The following is an 18,386-nucleotide window of genomic DNA, read 5'->3' as shown; positions in this document are numbered from 1 at the left end:
CCTCTGACCCTTGCCCAGCCCCTTAACTCTCTGACTTCTTTTGTGGGTACCAGCTATTAAGCAGGAATCAGTAGGAGGAGCTGAAGCGCAGGGCTAGAATTCTGGGTGGAATGCAGACAGTGGTGGGGTCACAGGAGCCTCTATGATCTCACCACGAGGGGGAGCACGACCTCTTGGAGCAAGATAGTTTCCTGGAAAGGAGGAGAGGGTGGAGACTTAGCAGCCATGTCCTATTATGAAAGGACCTGGTGGCAGGAATGGACCGATGCCAACACCAGTACCATGCCTATTGCCATCATAAGGGTAGGTGGCCCCTGCCCAGCTGTACCGCTCATGCCAGGCGCTTTTGGATGAGAGGTGAGACACCTGATGGCCTTGGAGGGTCTGGCGGGACAGAGCCACACTTACGGGCTCTCCTCCCTCTTGCAGAGGGCCTCTGTCCACCCCTTCAGCAGGCTAGAGGAGCAAGTGCTCATCAACCGCCATGACGTCATGAGTAGGAAGGTAAGGAGGAGGCCAGAGCTGCATCCATCCTCACCCCCACAGTGACCCTCTGCTCCAGCCCCCATCTGTAGCAGGCCCTCAGAAACACCGCCCTTTGTGCCTTCTCACAGCCCCCCAGCAGCCATCTCCATGGGGGCCCCCCAGCACCTATTTGTAACTACCTCACTGGAACCCTGATTAGTGACAGTCACTTATCAGCAGACACCTCCCGCCCCCTATCCTCTTGCAGTCACCAGACATAGTGACTACTACACTGATGCCCCGTTCCATGATCCCTTCTCAAGCTGCTTCTGCCCCCCCTCCAAGCAACCCCCACTCACTGAGAGCGAACACTCTCCGGTGACACTGGCCTGAAGAAGGTCCCATCCTCTCCCAGGATGTTTGGGACATGGAGGAGTTCATCACTCGCATTTATGTCAAGCAGTTGCTCCAACACCCGATTTTCCAGTTGCTGCTGACCTTTCTGCTGTTGGTCAACGCCATCACCATCGGGCTGCGCACCAACGCCTTGCTCAGCCAGGTGGGACACCAGCCTGACCTCTGCCCCCGCTGCTCTGATCAGAAACCTGGGCAAGGCCCTACCATGCTAGGCCTCAGGCTCCTCAACTGCCCCTGAGGATTGGCCTGTCATGGTCTTGTCAGCTTTGACAGGCATCTAGAGATTGAAGGGTGGAAGGGAACTAGCTTTGAGGAATGAAGTGGATTTGTAGAGGAAGGGCAGAAGAAAAATGGTGTGAGCATAAGCAGGTGAAGGGGTGCTTTAAGGGGAAGGGCGTGGGGTTTTATAGTGGTTTTGGTTTTTTTTTTCTGGTTTGGTTTTTGATTTGATGCTACACCTGGCAGTAATCAGAGCTTACTCTTGACTCTGTGCTCAGGGGATCACTCCTGGCAGGGCCCCAGAGAGCATATGCTAGAGATGGAGTTTGGGTCAGCGCCTTACAAGGCAAGCGCCCTACCTGCTGTGCTATCTCCTGGTCCCAGGTATGCCGTTTGAATCACAGAGAGACTCACTAGGTGCTAGGCACAGTGCTCACTTCAGTGTTCCAAAGATGAACCAAACAGACCCAGCTCAGTGTCGGTCTGACTTAGAAAGAAAAGCATGACAGGTGCTTGATGTTGCATATGGTAATCCAAGAAAGACTTTAAACCTAGTCTGCGGGGTCAGAGAAGACTTCTTGGAAAGTAAAACAAGTAGGAATTGGTCAGCCTGAGAAAGGTGGGGAAGAGTATTGGAGGAGAGAAAACAGCATATAAGTAATTCTGTGTGTCCAACTGACTTTGGTCTTGTCATTTTACATTTTAATTTGTTTTCTTTTTTCCTTCCCTTTTTTTTTTTTTTTTTTTGCTTTTTGGAGTCATACCCAGTGATGCTCAGGGGTTATTCCTGGCTCTGCACTCAGGAGTTACTCCTAGCAGTGCTGGGGCGGCCATATGGGATGCCAGGAATCTAATCTGGGTCGTCTGCGTGCAAGACAAATGCCCTACCTGCTGTACTATCGCCCGGCCACTTCTTTTTTTTTAAAAAAAAATTTTGTTTTGGGAGGTATGCCTGGTTATTCTAGTGACTTACTTCTGGCTCTGCACTCAAGGATCACTCCTGGCGGGACTCAGGGCACTGAATCCCAGGAATCAGGGGTTCAACCTGGAATTGAACCCAGGTTGGCTGTACAACCAACACCCTAGGCAAACACCCTACATGCTATACTATTGCTCTGGCCCAGTGTTTTGATGTCTTACAAAGAGTATATACTATTTTCATGAACCTGTTAAAAATCAGTTGTTTTATTCTGGGGCCACATTTGGCACTGAAAAAGGAGCCAACTAATTATATGCAATGCAGGGGATTGAACCCAGCTTTCCTGTCTGGTGAACTATCTCTCCAATCCTAAAATCAATAATTATAAAATAATCAGTGTGTGACCTGATCAGTTCAGAGTTGAACAGTGTCTAGATCATATTGGGTTTTTAAGTTATGCTAAGAGGATAATCACCTTTATCCTTCACCAGGTCATTAGAAAGCCATAGGCAGACTGGAGAGATAGTAAAGTGGGTAGGTGCTTACCTTATATGTGGCTGACCCAGATTTGATTCCCAGTTCCTATATAGATTCTTGAGCACTGCCAGGAATGATTCTTTTTTTTTCTTTTTGGGTCACACCCGGAAATGCACAGGGGTTACTCCTGGCTCTGCACTCGGGAATTACTCCTGGGGACCATATGGGATGCTGGAATTGAACCCGGGTCAGCCGTGTGCAAGGCAAATGCCCTATCTGCTGTGCTATTGCTCCAGCCCCAGGAGTGATTCTTGAGGGCAAAATCAGGAGTAACTCTGAAGTATTGCCAGATGTGGCCCCAAAATGAAAGACAACAATAACAACAACAACAACAAAATCAGAGGAGAATGGAGAGTTTACCCCTTTTTTCTTTTGCTTCTTTTGGTTTTTGGGCCACACCCAAATGTGCTCAGGGACTATTCCTGGCTTCAAGCTCAGGAGTGACCTGGTGGCATTCCAGGCACCATATGTAGTGCTGGGGTTCAAACTAGGGTCAAGCTACATGCAAGGCAAGTGCTTTACCTCCTGTACTATCCCTTCAGCCCCTTACCTTATTTTTAATTTTTTTTTGGGGGAGTCACAAATAGCAGCGTTTATGACTTACTCCTGAATGTGTACCCAGGGATCACTTCTGGTTGTGCTCAGGGGACTATAGGGGGTGTCAGAGATCAAAACTCAGTCATGAGCAAGGTAAACATGCTACCAGCTGTACTATCTCCAGCCTTTCTTTTTTTCTGGGAGGGGAGGCTTTTTTTGAGGGGGTCACACCCAGTGATACTCAGGGGTTACTCCTGGCTCTGCACTCAGGAATCATTCCTGATGGTGCTTGGGGGACCATATGGGATGCTGGGGATTGAACACAGGTCGACCACATGCAGGATAAATGCCCTACCTGCTGTACTATCACTCTGGCCCAAGCCCTTCTTTTTTTTTTTTTTTTTTGACTTTTTGGGTCACACCCGGCGATGCACAGGGGTTACTCCTGGCTCTGCACTCAGGAATTACTCCTGGAGGTGCTCAGGGGACCATATGGGATTCTGGGAATTGAACCCGGGTCGGCTGCGTGCAAGGCAAACACCCTACCTGCTGTGCTATTGCTCCAGCCCCAGCCCTCCTTATTTTTAATTTTTTAAAAAGTTTTGATGTTTTGGGATCATACTTGACATTGCTCTGGGTCTATTCCTAGCTTTGTGCTCCTGTCAATGCTCCAGGCACCATGCAGTACTAGGTATAGACCCCAGACTTCCTACATGCAAAGCATGCACTCCAGCCCCATGAGCTGGGTTTTGAAACCTTACCTGGGTCATAGGGAACCATGGAAGGCTATCGGCAGTGACAACAAATATGATTAGCTATAGGTTCCTCTTCCTGAATTGTAGATTGGAGGACTTTTGATAGTGATTTCGAGAGAGAAGGCCTATTGCCTTCAGTGACCAGGAGGGGCAGACTTGGAGACAGGAAGGAAAGAGAGTTCTTCATTATTAAACAGATAGTCATGGTCCTGCAGCCCCTTTCGGAAAACTGAAATAGGCCTGAAGCCCATATCCCTCTAATATGGGCTTATAGTGCTCTGCTCATCCTCATATAGTTGGGGGAAGAGACTGTTGGCACAATATGGGTGGCAGGAGGCCTCCATGTGTGGCACTCAACACTGAGTCTTCTGACTATCTAAGTGAAGAAAGGAAGGCATCAGGTAATTTTGTAATTGCCAGCATGGAGTCAGAAGTCTGGGAGTTGTCAATGGGGGTCACAAACTATAGTGGGTTTAATGAGAGTGGAATGAATAGCTTCCAGGTTGGAAGACCAGGAGTTGGGTTTGGGATAGAGTTCAAAGTCACCAAATGATTCATCCATCAGTTTATACAAGCTGGTGAGCAGGACCCATGAGTGGGATGATGTCCAGGAGTTTGGACAGGCCTGGCCCCCGGGGGATGGGAGGTACAGGAGCAGCAGGAGTGACCCTGACAGTCAGGGAAGGAAGCACAGGGCTCAATATCCTGCATCTCAGAGGCCAGGGCTTGCCCTCCCCATCTTGGGGACCTGCTCTGCCTCTCTTGCACCTCCTTTTCCACGGGTCCTTACCATAGAGGAAAGGACCACAACACTGTTGATGAACTCACCTTATCTTGGTACTGCTCTAATTCGATAAGAGAGAAACCAAATCTACTTTGTACTGACACGAAGTGATTTCTGTGCACCCTTCACTGTTCACATGGCACGGGCATGAACAGTGTATATAAGGGAGCTACAAAGATGCGGAGGATGAAGAGCTGAGGATTTAAATATGGGTCTACCTTCCCTGTGCCAGGCGCACTCTCTGACCCTCTCTTTTTCTCTGTCTTCCGTGTAGCAACACTATGAGTTGTTCTCTATCATAGATGACATTGTGCTGACCATCCTTATCTTTGAGGTTATTCTCAACTGGTTAAATGGCTTCTGGATTTTCTGGAAGGTGAGACCCTGGACCCTCCCTGCCATCATCCCTGTTCCCCACAAGGACTGCTCCCCACCCAGTCCCCCCCCCAACCCATGTGCGTCCTCCCTGCAAATTAAGGGGTGTGGGGCGGGAGTTTGCAAAGAGGGAACCTGACTACTTCTGAGATCGTTGAGTTGTCTATGATGCTGCAGAAAGTAACTTGTACTAGAAGTGTGTTATTAGACAGACAGCCATGGTCCTGCAGCCTGGTTTCTAATCTCTGCTCCAACCTTCTTCAGTTCTGTGATCTGGAGAAAACTTTGAATTCCTTACCTGAGAAAAGGGATTGAGGATATCAACCTTAATTTTCAGAACTCAAGATCACAGGGGTCTGCAAATTTTTCCTGTAAAGGGCCGGGTCAATATGTTAAGCTTCACGTACCAAAGTCTCTGATGTGGTAACACAAACAAGTGCAGATAGTCCATAGTTGTCTGAGCACTGCTGTGTTCCAAATACTTTATTCATGGACATTGGGAAGGGAATGTCATGTAATTTTTATTTATCATAGAATAATCTTTTTTATTCCTTTCCAACCATTTAGAAATATAAAAACCATTCTTAGTCTGAGGGTCTTACAAAAAAAGGAGCAGCTGGCCCTATTTGACCCTCCAGACCCTGTTCTAAAGAGAATCAAGAGTTATCAGGGTGAGAAGGGCTTTTACAATTATGTTAATGACAGAGAACCAGAATTTGATTTCTCAAGCCAAGGGATTCTTTTTTTTTCTTTTTCTTTTTTCTTTTTGAGCCACTACCCAGAGATGCTCAGGGGTTACTCCTGGCTCTGCACCCAGGAATTACTCACTGGCAGTTCTCAGGGGACCACATGGGATGCTGGGGATCAAACCTGGATTTGCCATGTGCAAAGCAAACACCCTACACATTGTGTTATCACTCAGGCCCCACAAAGAGATCTTTTGAATTAAGAATTTTTTGTTTGTGGGGCTGGAGCAATAGTACAGTGAGTAGGGCTTTTGCCTTACATGCGGCTGATCCGGGTTCAATTCCCATCCCATATGGTCCTCTGAGCACCACCAGGGGTGATTCCTGAGTGCAGAGCCAGGAGTAACCTCTATGCATTGCCAGGTGTGACCCAAAAAGCAAAACAAAAACAAAGAAACTAAAAAAATTTTTTTTTGTTTGAGGGGCACACCAGGCAGTGCTCAGGGCTTACTCCTGGCTCTATGCTCAGAGTGCCATATTGGGTACTGAGAACTGAACACAGGTCAGCCATGTGCAAGGCAAGCACCCTAACCACTATACTATCTCTCTGGCCCTTAAGGGATTTGTTTTGCCTCAGGCTGGGAAGATGGTTTCAGCACTGTGACGCTGCATAGAGCACTTGGCATATGTGAAACCCTGAGTTTGATTCCTGGCACCACCAAAATCAAAACCAAAAAATTATTTAGGCGTGTATTCCCCAGATGTGAGAGTTAGTCTCTCACAGAACACCAGACACCCCACTGATTGCTAGGTTGATTCAGCTGATAAGGTTGGCAAGGTGAGGCTCCCCTTCCTTCCTCACGATTCCATGTGCATCCCTCTAAGAGGATGTTTGTGGAAGAAGACAGCCTTCCCTGACTAGGGATTCAGAGACAGACTGACTGGAGCATTCAATAGTAGCTGTATTCCTTTGTTAGTACCTCCAAACAAGCTCTCAAGGTGTTCATTCCTTTAATGAAAATAGAAGTATATGGGTCTCTTAAGGTGTGGAGGGTTCTCACCCACCCCCCTCTGGGGCGCCCCCAGTGAAAACAGCCTGGCACAGAGTCCGGTGGCATGGCTATGAATAAGGAGCACTGTAGCACTGTTGCATGGAGTAAGGAGAGGCTGCTAAAATCTCAGGGCTGGGAGGAATAGAGATGTTACTGGTGCCTGCTCAAGTAAATCGATGAACAATGGGATGACAGTGACAGTGACAGAAGTATATGGGGCCAGGAGAACAGTACAGACAGCAGCATGATTGCCTTGCATGTGGCTGATCTGGGCTTGAATCCTGCACTCCACATGTTCCCCCTGACTACTGCCATGAGTAATCCCTGATCACAGAGCCAGAATATAAGCCCTGAGCACTGCCAGGTATGGCCCGAAAGTCAAAAACAGAAAATTTAAAAATGAAACATGTGGCCGGAGAGATAGGTCAATGGACTGAACCCATGCTTGGCCTACGGGATACCTGGATTCAATTCCCAGCACTGCATGGTCCCCTGAGCACCACCAGGAGTAACCCCCAAAACAGAGTCAGGAGCAGGGAGTAGCCTCTAAACACTTACAAATGTGACACAAAAGTAAAAGCAAAACAAAGGAAGGATCATGACCAGGTCAACCATTGAGTGTTACAAGCTTTTTGTTTGTTTGTTTGTTTTTTGCTTTTTGGGTCACACCTGGCGATGCATAGGGGTTACTACTGGCTCTGCACTCAGGAATTACTCCTGGCGGTGCTCAGGGGACCATATGGGATGCTGGGAATTGAACCTGGGTCGGCCGTGTGCAAAGCAAACGCCCTACCCGCTGTGCTATCGCTCCAGCCCCGAGTGTTACAAGCTTTTTAGGATTTGGAAGTTTCACTTCATAGAACACAGAATGTAGAGCCTAGAACAGTTTCTGAAGTCTTAAAGTGCTCAGGGCTGCTCTGTACAAGCAGCTCTCAGCAGGATGTTTGCTAGCAGACTCAGAAGAGGAAGGACAGAGCTAAATGTCCACACCCAAGGGAAGACAATTGCCATGCTTTGGGCGAACAGCTCAGCCATCACTTTTTCAGAACTAGTTCTAGGATGCAGGCAAACATGGATTCCACAAGGGGGAACATTCATCCTTCAGATCTTCCAGAGAGTTCTTTGTTTCCGGGTCACATACAGTGATGCTCAGGGGCTACTCCTGGCTCTACATTCAGAATTACTCTAAATTACTCTGGAATTACTTCTGATGATGCTTGAGGGACCATATGGATGCGGGAGATCAAATTCAGGTTGGTCACATATAAGGCAAGCACTCTACCTGCTGTACTATCACTCCAACCCCCCAGAGAGTTCTTTCAATAGTTCTTAGAAGTATAGGCATTTCCAGGGAGAAGTCCCAAAGTTTTATTAGAATGAGAGAACCAAATCAAACCTGAACATTTAATAAATTAATTTGGGGATGGGGCACACCCAGAAGTGCTCAGAGTCTATTCCTGGCATTGTACTCAAGAGTGATACCATAGTGAGTTTTTTGTTGAAATATTGAACGTAATCAAAGTAAAGTGAAAGTAAAGTGAAATGTACCAGTTACACATTCAGGGTGGAGGGCTGGGGAGGTGGGGGGAGGGAGGGAGGTATACTGTGATTCTTGGTGGTGGAATATGTGCACTGGTGAAGGGATGGGTGTTCGAGCATTGTATAACTGAGACTTAAACCTGAAAGCTTTGTAACTTTCCACATGGTGATTCAATAAAAGAATAAATTAATAAAAATAAATAAAAAATAAATAAATAAATAAAAAGAGTGATACCAGAAGTGCTCAGGGGACCATATGTGGTGCCACAGATCTAATCAGGTTAGCAAGATGCAAGGGAAGTGTCTTACCTACTATATACCACCTCGCCAGCCCTAATCTGGACATTTTATGTTTTTCTCAGACACTCTGCTTGTCTAAAACTCCAGTTTTCCTACCTCAGCTATTACATTCTGACTTGGACAATCCTTTGAGTGGGGAACTGTCTTGTGCATTAAATGATGTTTAACAGTATTCCTGGCTCCTACCCACCAGACGATACATTCCTTGTAGAAAAAACTCCCTAGAACTGGGGAGATAGTACAGCAAGTAGTGCACTTGCCTTGCACATGACCAGTCGGGGCTCATCCCAGCACCCCGTTTGGTCCCCTGAACCCTACCAGGAATGATCCCTGAATTCAGAGCCAGGAGTAAACCTTGAGCATAGTCAGGTGTTGCCCTCCAAAAAAATACCCCCCAAATCAAAACCAAAGATTGTCCTCAGGGCCTAGAGGTGTGGCTTGGTGGTAGAGCACTTGCTGTAAAGGATAAGACCCTTGAGTTCAATTCCTAGCACTGCCCCGTGTTCTTTTTTTTTTTCTTTTTGGGTCACACCCGGCAATGCACAGGGGTTATTCCTGGCTCTGCACTCAGGAACCATCCCTGGAAGTGCTCAGGGGACCATATGGGATGCTGGGAATTGAACCCGGGTCGGCCACATGCAAGGCAAACGCCCTACCCGCTGTGCTATCACTCCAGCCCCTGCCCCATGTTCTTAAGTGTGAGCCCCAGCACCTCAGGTGTGCAACACCTTGACACACAGACTATCTACAGAAGTCCCCAGAATGGCAAAATCCCCCTGACTGAGAACTAATGTTCCAAACCATAACCTTTATTTTATTATTATTATTCAAATGAGGTTCATGGTCGTCTTCCTCCTCCTTCTCCTCTACCTCTTCTTCCTCCTCCTTCTTTTGTGTGTGTGTTTTTTGTAGGGGTTAGACCCGGTAGTGTTCAGGGTTTACACCTGGCTCTGTGCTCAGAGATCACTCGTGGCAGGAGTCACTCGGGGGACCATATGAAGTACCAGGGATCAAACCCAGGTTGGCTGTATGTAAAGTGAGCACCCCATCTGCTGTACTGTTGCTCCAGCTCATGAACTTTTATCTCTGGCCACACTATCAGCACCGAACATCAAATGTATGACTGCCTGCAGGTCCAAGTTTGATTCCCTGGCACCACATGGCCACTGCTAACCCACTACTATCTTTAGCTTTGAAGGACCCTGAGCACCAGCAGAGTGGCTCTGAGAATTACTAGGCCAAAGTAGCTTCACATCACTAGCCTGAGCACTGAACCATCAGACTGGTTGGCTGAGCATTACTGGGAGTGGCTTTAGACCCCTGCATATCGCTTGGGAACTCACCTCACAGAAACACAAAGTCATTTCCTTGGTCCTGGGACTAATTGAGTGCTTACAGGCCCATGGTAATGAGTTAACCCCAACACTGCCCCACATGCCAAGTACACTGGGCTCTACCATTCAGGAACCCTGGCACAGCAACCAAGTATGCAGCAATGACTGCAACAACAGCAAAGGGAAGGGCAGGGGAGGGGGGAAGAAAATTTCCTTTAGACCATACAAATTTGTTCAACCTGTATACAAAGGCACACTCAGAATTCTTGTTTCTATGTCTTTCCCTCCCTCCCTTCCCCACCTCCACCTCTAGTTATCTATTATATTTATAGTCTCTTGTTTATCCCACCAGCGTTAATTTTGGCACCATGCGCAAATATGTGTATATTTTTAGTCTTTCCTTCCCTAGCAGTAGCATCCTGGAACACTAGTCTGCCCTTTGCCTTTCTCATCGCTTAATGGGTCCTGGAAAACCTCTCTGTCTCCCTATCCAGCTACCCTTCTTCTTTCTCTTTGTAGCCTCTAAATGAATGTCCCAGGTTTATTCAACCAAGGATCACCTGTGAGACACTTTGGTTGTTTTCAACCTTATGCAAATGTCATTTTGTACTTATACCAAGTATCTGTGGGGTCAGTCTGCTAGAAGGGGACTGCTGGTTAACAGGGACCGCTCTGTTGTTTGCTCACAGAGCAGGTGGCCCTCCTTACTAGTGGCACTTGAATTTTTCATACCTGGGAATTTTCTTCTCCCACCCCTACTCTTCTTTTTTTATTTTTTATTTTTTAATTTAATTTAATTTTTTTTTTTTTTTGCTTTTTGGGTCACACCTGGCGATGCACAGGGGTTACTCCTGGCTCTGCACTCAGGAATCACCCCTGGCCGTGCTCAGGGGACCATATGGGATGCTGGGAATCGAACCCGGGTCAGCCACGTGCAAGGCAAAGGCCCTACCTGCTGTGCTATCGCTCCAGCCCCCCTCTTCTTTTTTTAAATTTTTGTGGGGGGGATGCTGAGTCACACTCAGCAGTGCTCTGGGGCTACTCCTGGCCCTATACACATGGCTTCCTCTTGGTGGTGCTCTGGAAACTATATTCGGTGCCAGGGATCAAAATGGGGTCAGCTGCATCCAAGGCAAGTGTCCTAACCCCTCTACTATCTCTTTGGCCCCACCCCCCACTTGTATATGAGTTTGTATCTTATTGGACAAAAGGCTTGAAAGATTTGCCTGTGCCTCTGGAACTACATATTGAAATAATAGTCTATTTTGTTTTGGGGGTCACACCTGGCAATGCTCAGGGGTTATTCCTGACTTTGTGCTCCGGGATCACTCCTGGTCATACTCAGGAAACCATATACAATTCCGTGGATCAAACCTGAGTCAACCAGGCTGGAGCAATATTACAGCAGGTAGGGCATTTGCCTTGCACTTGGCTGACCCGGGTTCGATTCCCAGCATCCCATATGGTCCCCTGAGCACTGCCAGGGTGATTCCTGAGTGCAGAGCCAGGAGTAACCCCTGTGCATCGCCAGGTGTGACACAAAAAGCAAAAAAAAAAAAAAACAAAACCCAAAAAACAAAAGCAAACCTGAATCAACCTTGTGCAGTCAAGCACCCTACACACTATGCTATCACTCCAGCCTCTACCTTTTTTGTTGGAGCAATCCTAGGACATACAAGGGAAGTGATCTACTGCTGAGCTATAGCCCTGGCTTCTGAAGTACTGTTGTTGATGAATGTGTATCATCTAAAGGCTAAAATATTTCAATATTCTCAGGATTGGGCCCCTGTTCAGCAGTGTGCCAGATGAGGTGGGCACTGAGTTTCAGGTACCAGCTATGTGTGAGTCAGAGTGACCACTTCCCTGTGCATGGGACAATGAGTGCAGGGGCACCGTGTGTCGTTTAGAGGGCAGCAGTTAATGGTACATGACTTGCCCTGCTCTGAAAGAAACATGGATTCCTTCATCCTTAGAGTGTGGGAAGGGCAGACCCAGGTGCACTATAGGCTGGACCTAGTACTGGCCCACCCCCTCCCCCAGGACGGCTGGAACGTTTTCAACTTCTTTATCGTCTTTGTCTTACTCCTGGGGTTCTTCATGAATGAAGTGAATCACATCTGTATCTCCTATACCCTCAGGTAAGCTGGGAACTGGAGAAAAGTGGGGGACCATCAGGACCCTGGGAAAGATGTGGGGGTGTTAACCAGTTGGGAACTACTTCCGCCTCTCTGGCATGAGTGGGGTGGTGGGGGAGGTATGTGGGAAGGGCCAAGGGGTCCCCCTGAGAAGCTCTGCCATAGGGTGCTTCGTCTGATACCTGTTTGTCTGATGGTGGAGCCCCTGGCCCGGATCATCCGCGTCATCCTGCAGTCGGTGCCGGACTTGGCCAATATCACAGCCCTCATCCTCTTCTTCATGTTGGTCAGTGCCCTGCCCCATCCCCAACTGCTCCCTCCATTGAACAGGATCCCTGGCTCACAGGGGGCAGGGGGGCATAGGGTGTCTGGAGAAGAGACCTATGAGCCGCACTTCCTCTGATTACCTTGGCAGAGCTCATTTGCATGGCATTTGCATGTTTGGTCTCTCTGGCAGGTGTTTGCTGTGTTTGGGGTGACTCTCTTTGGTTCGTTCCTGCCTCAGCATTTCCAGAACTTGAAGATTTCTCTGTACACGCTCTTCATCTGCTTGACCCAGGATGGCTGGGCAGACATCTACGATTCTTTTCAGTGAGTATCCATGGGACTTCTGGACCTCTAGACTAGCAAGGCAAAGCAGGGGCTGGAGCTCTCATATGGCAGATAATGGATTCATGAGAGAGAAGGTTTTTTTTTTTTTTTTTTTTTTTTTTTTATGGGACTTGGGCTCCAGAGCCAGGGATGAAAACCAACTAAGTATAGAAGAGGTGCCTGGTACCTTTATTTTTCAATTTTTCAATTTTTAATTTTTTGTAATACTAGGGATGGAATCCAGAGCTCTACACCTGTAAGATGCATGCTCTGTCAATGAGCTACATTCTGGCCAGTGTCAGACACTTTTAGTGGGGAAGAGCAGACCCCTGACTCTGGGCCCTCTGAACTATGGTTTACTTGAAGCTTTGTTCCCCCTTGAAATTGCATGTGTTGTGGCCCCCCACACCCCGTTCATGGAGATTCCTTCCATCAGCTGAGTCTCTGGGCTCTCCAGTCACTAGATCTTGTGCAAGTGGGCAGGACTGTAGCTGCACCTGAAGTTGCGTAGCAGCCTTCCAGCCCATATTGGAGCCCTCAATTTCTTCATCTGTTTGTCTCAGTTTGCTCATCGGTTTGTTGGGTTGGAGCCCAACAAACTGACTGGACTTCTAAGAACATTTTATATAATCTTAGACCCATTGCCCACGGGTCGCTTTTGCTATAGATGGCTGCTGGATTCTGTTGTTTTGGGGGCCACAATTGGCAGTGCTTTTGTTAGCTTGTTTTGGAGCCAAAACTGATGGTGCTCAGGGGCTACTCTGACCACGTTTAGGTCCTTTTCTGATGTGCTTGAGAGGTCATGTGGTACCAGGAATTGAACCCAGGCCTCTAGATCTCAACCTTTGTGGCTATCTTTCCAGCCTGAGTTCTATTATTTGCCTCTTCCTTTATTTTTCTTCTTCTCTTTTGTTGTTGTTTTTTGGCCACATCCAGCTGTGTTCAGGGCTAATTACTGACTCTGTGCTCAGGGATCACTCCTTGTGGGGCTTGGGGAATCATATGCAGTGTCAGTCTCCCAGGTCAGCTGCATGTAACCTCCCAATGCCTAACCTGCTGTTTTGTTTATCCAACTCTTGTTCTTTGCCTCTTTCCCATTGTATCTTCTTTATTTAATTGTTTTTTGGGCCACTCCCAGCAGTGCTCAGGGTTACTCCTGGCTCTGTGCTCAGGGATCGCTCCTACTAGGGTTTGGGGGACTGTATGCAATGCCATGGATCAAAATTGGGTCTGCTGTAAGCAAGGTGAGTGCCCGACATGCCCTATCACTCTGGCCCCTTTCCAATTGTATCTAAACCCTGTGTTTCCAGTACACTCAAGGAAGTAAGTCCCCTGTTTGATAATTTTAACCTCTTTATTCATGTAAGAATAGAAACCAAGTTGGTAAAGGGCATCTATCCTATCCTGTGGCTTTCAGCCTGTATTATACAGGAAGTAGGAACATTGTAAGATGCATAATAAAGGTAGACTGTGCTTTTGAGTCTTTGCTCCAAAACACTAGCCATGCAGCCTTGGATAAGTTACTTCACTTCATCTCTCTTTTTTGCCTCAGTTTTCTTATCTGTCAAATGAGAACTACAATGCAATATTAACTATGCCTGAATTTCTGCGAGGATTCATATTGAAGCTCTGTATAAAGCTAGCACTGAGACTGGCACATGTATATATATATATATATATATATATATACATATATATATATAATTTATATCACATACACGTGTAGAGAGAGTTGGGAAAATATTTTATGGGAGATTTACAATAAGAAATTAACAGTTGTAGAGTTTTTTCATATATATTTTCCCCTTTTTTTATATACTGCTGAAATATAGATTCTCCACCTTGCAGGCTCACTGTAGTCCTGCACATGCTCAGCAGGTGCTCAGTAGAGTAGCTGTTAGGACAGTTAGGAGTAACCATGGAATTATCTACACAACAGAAGTGAGGCAGCAGAACATCCCAGTAGGCCTTGGAATAATGCATGCACTTAACAGATAAGGAAACTGAAGTTCAAAGGGCCAGAAGGTGATAGGGTCCCTGCCTGCCACCTCTAGGACCATTTCAAGGGACTATGTACTAGAGTTGGGAGCTGCCATCTACTTTGCCATCTTCATTACTTTGGGTGCCTTTATTGGCATCAACCTGTCAATTGTCGTGGTGATCACTAATTTAGAGCATATGATGAAGGAAGGAAAGCAGGAGCAGCAGCACCAAATCATCCTCAAAGAGGTGAGTGGGCTGGGAGGGAAAGAGGGAGAAGGGACAGGGGGTAAGTTCTGGTTGAGTGTGCACACATATGTGGGCATGTGTTCACATACTCAGGGCCTGAGACCTGAGGGAAACCTTCCCCACACTTGAGTGTCACCTTACCAAGAAGTTTTTGAGGGATGTGAATTTTCTATATAGCTTGTTTCTATGGTGATTCCAAATAGTGGCTGTGTGATCTGAGGGCATTTCACCAATCTAAGCCTCAATTTCTTCGGTAAAATGAGAAAAATGATAATCCTTAACTTTATGGGGCTACTTCAGTGATTCCAAGAGTGAATGGCACTCGGCACACACACTAACATAGTTACATGTAAGATCTGGTGTTACTCCTGCATGGGGCAGAAGTTCCCAAAGAATGGGGTGGGGAGGGAGGACTATTTCTCAAAGTGGGGCTGTGGGCTGTGACCTGAAAGCAGGTAAGCCTTTGGAAGTTTACTCGGTAGGACTGATGGAGGGGGTGTAGGGAACTGGAGTAGGGGGCTAAGTTTCAAAAGGTTTTGAGAATTTCCCAAGAGGTGGGGGAAGAGCTTGAACAAGGGAGAGAGGCTAACCCAGGTTGGAGCTGAAAGGATGTTAGAACCCATGTGTCCAGGGATTTCTCTCCCCTAAAGCCAAGCAGGAAGGTCTAGAGCGAGGTGTACCAGCTGAACCCGCTCTCTCCTCTCCCTCCTTCCCTCCCCAGGAAGATGACCTGAGAGAGGATGAAAATGAGGAGCTACAACTGGTGCACTGTGAGACAGTGTGGTCAGAGACGCCTAGCAGCCGGCAAACTTCCTCACTTAAGGAAAGTGCCCTGCCTAACCTCTCGGAAAACAAGTGCGACAACTTTTGCTTGGTGCTGGAAGCAATTCAGGACAACCTGAGGCAGTACAAGGAGATCCGTGATGAGCTCACCAAGTAGGGGGGACCTCCAAGTCTTTAACCATCACCCTTTTATAGTGCGCACCCCTGGGTCCAGGAGGCCAAGGAGCTGTAATCCAAGTCGCTCTGTTCCTCCTATAGCACTCCTATGCGTGGCTCAGCCTGGTTCTCTCTCCCAGTGTAAGAGGGTGGGCAAGCCCAGGGTGGACACTTAGGAAAAAGCGGGAGGACAGTCCCTCTCTCCCCATCCTCCTGCCCCAACCTTTGGAACACCCTCAACCCTCTGCCCCCAGAATAGTGGACGAGGTACGCTCCATCCGCTTCAACCAGGAGCAGGAGGAAGAGCGACAGCGCAGGCACTTGTCGATGAAAATGTCGATAGCGAAATTGCTGGAGAACCGGTCCTCGGCCGGGTTTGACAAGCAGCAAGACTTGATGACTGTGCTCGTCAACATAGAAAAGGTGACCTTCCCTCTCCTGCCCAATAAGTGCTCACCCTCTTTACTCTGCCCTGCCCCTGCCCCACGGTCTGTGCGCTATTACGGTCTGTGTATTATTACTGTTTCAGATTTCCCTCTAGTCAGGTCAGGTTCTTCTTGATTCCCACGTACCCTAGAGGTAACTGCCAATTTGCCCATTTCTCGCCCTTTCCTCCTCCACAAGGTCCTCCCCTTCCTGGTGGTCTTTGCTCTGAGTCACTCCCAGTCTCTGTGCCCTGAAACCTAGCCATTTCGAAAGTGAATTGAGCCAATACTGTTTGTGACTCGTGGCAGATACTTAGATATACTGGGGCACAGAGCCGCTGGGTCTTGTCTACGGTACATATGTGTATCCTTCTTCTGGGGTTGGAGAAACAGCTTAAAGGTTGAAGTGCACGCTTTGTAAGAGGGAGCCCCCAGATTTGAACCCTGGCTCTACTTGATCCTCTGAGCACACACCGCTGTTGTTTGGTGTGGTGATCTAAAGCAATAACGGTCATAAAGAACAGAGGGCGGAGTTTTCTAGAGAGTAAAGGAGTCTTGCCAAGGTGATTGCATTTCTTTCCCCAATTCCCACACCAACTGACGGCTAGAGTATCTTCAACCCTGGTGAATGTCCACAGCTTGAGCTCTCAGATCTCAAGTTTGTTTATTTTTTAAAATAATATATTTTAAAATATATATTTATTTGGGGGGATCACACTCAGTGATGATCAGGAATTGCTCCTGGATCTACACTCAGGAATCAGTGCTGGCAGTCCTCGGGGGAACATAAAGGATGCCAAGGATCAAACCCAGGTCCGCTGTATGCAAGGCAAAATGCCCTACCCACTGTACTATTGCTCCGGCTCCATCAACTCTCAAGTTTTGAAGGGTTCTTAGACAGACTAGAGTTACACCTATAAAAAGTTTTCTGAGAGGTGGCCTGAGCGATAAAGAGTGGGTAGGTTATTTGCCTGGCATGCTACCCATCCAGATTCAATCCCCAACACTCCATATGGCTTCCCCACACACACACCTCCATCCCACCCCACCAGGACTGATCCCTGAATGCAGATCCAGGAGTAAGTCCTGAGCAAGCACCCCCAGGTGTAGTCCCCAGAGTGGGAGGGATTGACAAGATCTCTTGGTTTGCAGGTTCAGGAATCCACAACGAATTTAATCCTTAAACGCAAGTTCAGCCCCTGAGATTGATGAACAGGAGCCAAGGGTTCTGCAAGCGCACATCCAGCACTGCTGCTCCGTGCATCCTTAGCATGACTTGCTACATCCTGGCCTTATCCGTGCTCTCCCTTACACCTGGGGAACGGCCTGGGAGGTGTGGGGCTTGTTGCCTTTGAGTGCCAGGCCCACAGGAGCCAGGATGAAGAAGGGTATTGGATGAGAGTGGGAGCCCTAGCAGCATGAATGACAGCAGAATGGGAGTGCTGGCCGAGGCTGCCAGGATTTGGCCCCAAGATGGGTACCCCTGGCCCTCTGCTCTAGGCCAGAGTTAGATGGGACCTAAATGGGCTCAAGCACCAAAAAAGAGGAAGGTGAGGCCAGCTGGGCCAGACACCTGTGTATGAACAATAAAGTTTTGTGTTGCAATCAGCTGTGTGAAGGGTGAATCTCCAAGCCCTGAGGTAATTATACCCTTTTGCGCCCCCCCACCCAATGTCCAATGGATAAGTCAGATCTTGTCCTTCATGGCCTCTTCATCTAGTGCAAAGATCACTGTCTGCACTCCAACATCATCCAGGTGAGAGGACTTGCATCCTGAACAGTTCTGACTTAGTCGTAGAGATATGAAGCCCCCAGGGTTTTAAATTTTGAAGGATGAATGTTCAGTCCTTATGGTGGGGAACTCCTGCTCTGTGAGACTATACTGAGCTCTTTCTGGATTGAAGGTGAATGGGAATGCTCCTGATTTGGGGAGCCCTAGTCTGATGGGGTCACCATGTCATGGAGACACAAGCAGGTCCATACGGGGATACTGGAGAATTACTGGACAGCGTGAGTATCCTGGCAGAATTACTGGAGGAGAGGCACCCCAAAACCTGTTGGAAGATGATGGGGGAGTTTATGGGTCTGATAAGTGAAGTCTTGTGGAGAACTTGGGACTCGTGAGGCCTTTTAGGCCCTTCACACCAA

The 18,386-nt window shown here is 47.8% G+C and overlaps 1 protein-coding gene across 1 annotated transcript; it reads left to right on the top strand.

The window, feature by feature from the left end:
• Positions 1-225: 225 nt before the first annotated feature.
• Positions 226-17,441, top strand: CATSPER4 (cation channel sperm associated 4). Its single transcript, XM_004603709.1, has 11 exons — positions 226-303; positions 430-504; positions 881-1,024; positions 4,908-5,009; positions 11,960-12,057; positions 12,220-12,340; positions 12,512-12,645; positions 14,700-14,878; positions 15,600-15,810; positions 16,068-16,236; positions 17,391-17,441. Exons 1-11 carry the CDS (start codon positions 226-228, stop codon positions 17,439-17,441), a joined length of 1,362 nt encoding a protein of 453 aa, XP_004603766.1.
• Positions 17,442-18,386: the final 945 nt, after the last annotated feature.

Source organism: Sorex araneus, chromosome 5, assembly GCF_027595985.1.
Source record: "Sorex araneus isolate mSorAra2 chromosome 5, mSorAra2.pri, whole genome shotgun sequence".
NCBI classification, from domain to species: domain Eukaryota; kingdom Metazoa; phylum Chordata; class Mammalia; order Eulipotyphla; family Soricidae; genus Sorex; species Sorex araneus.
This window is presented reverse-complemented; position numbering and strand designations above follow the sequence as displayed.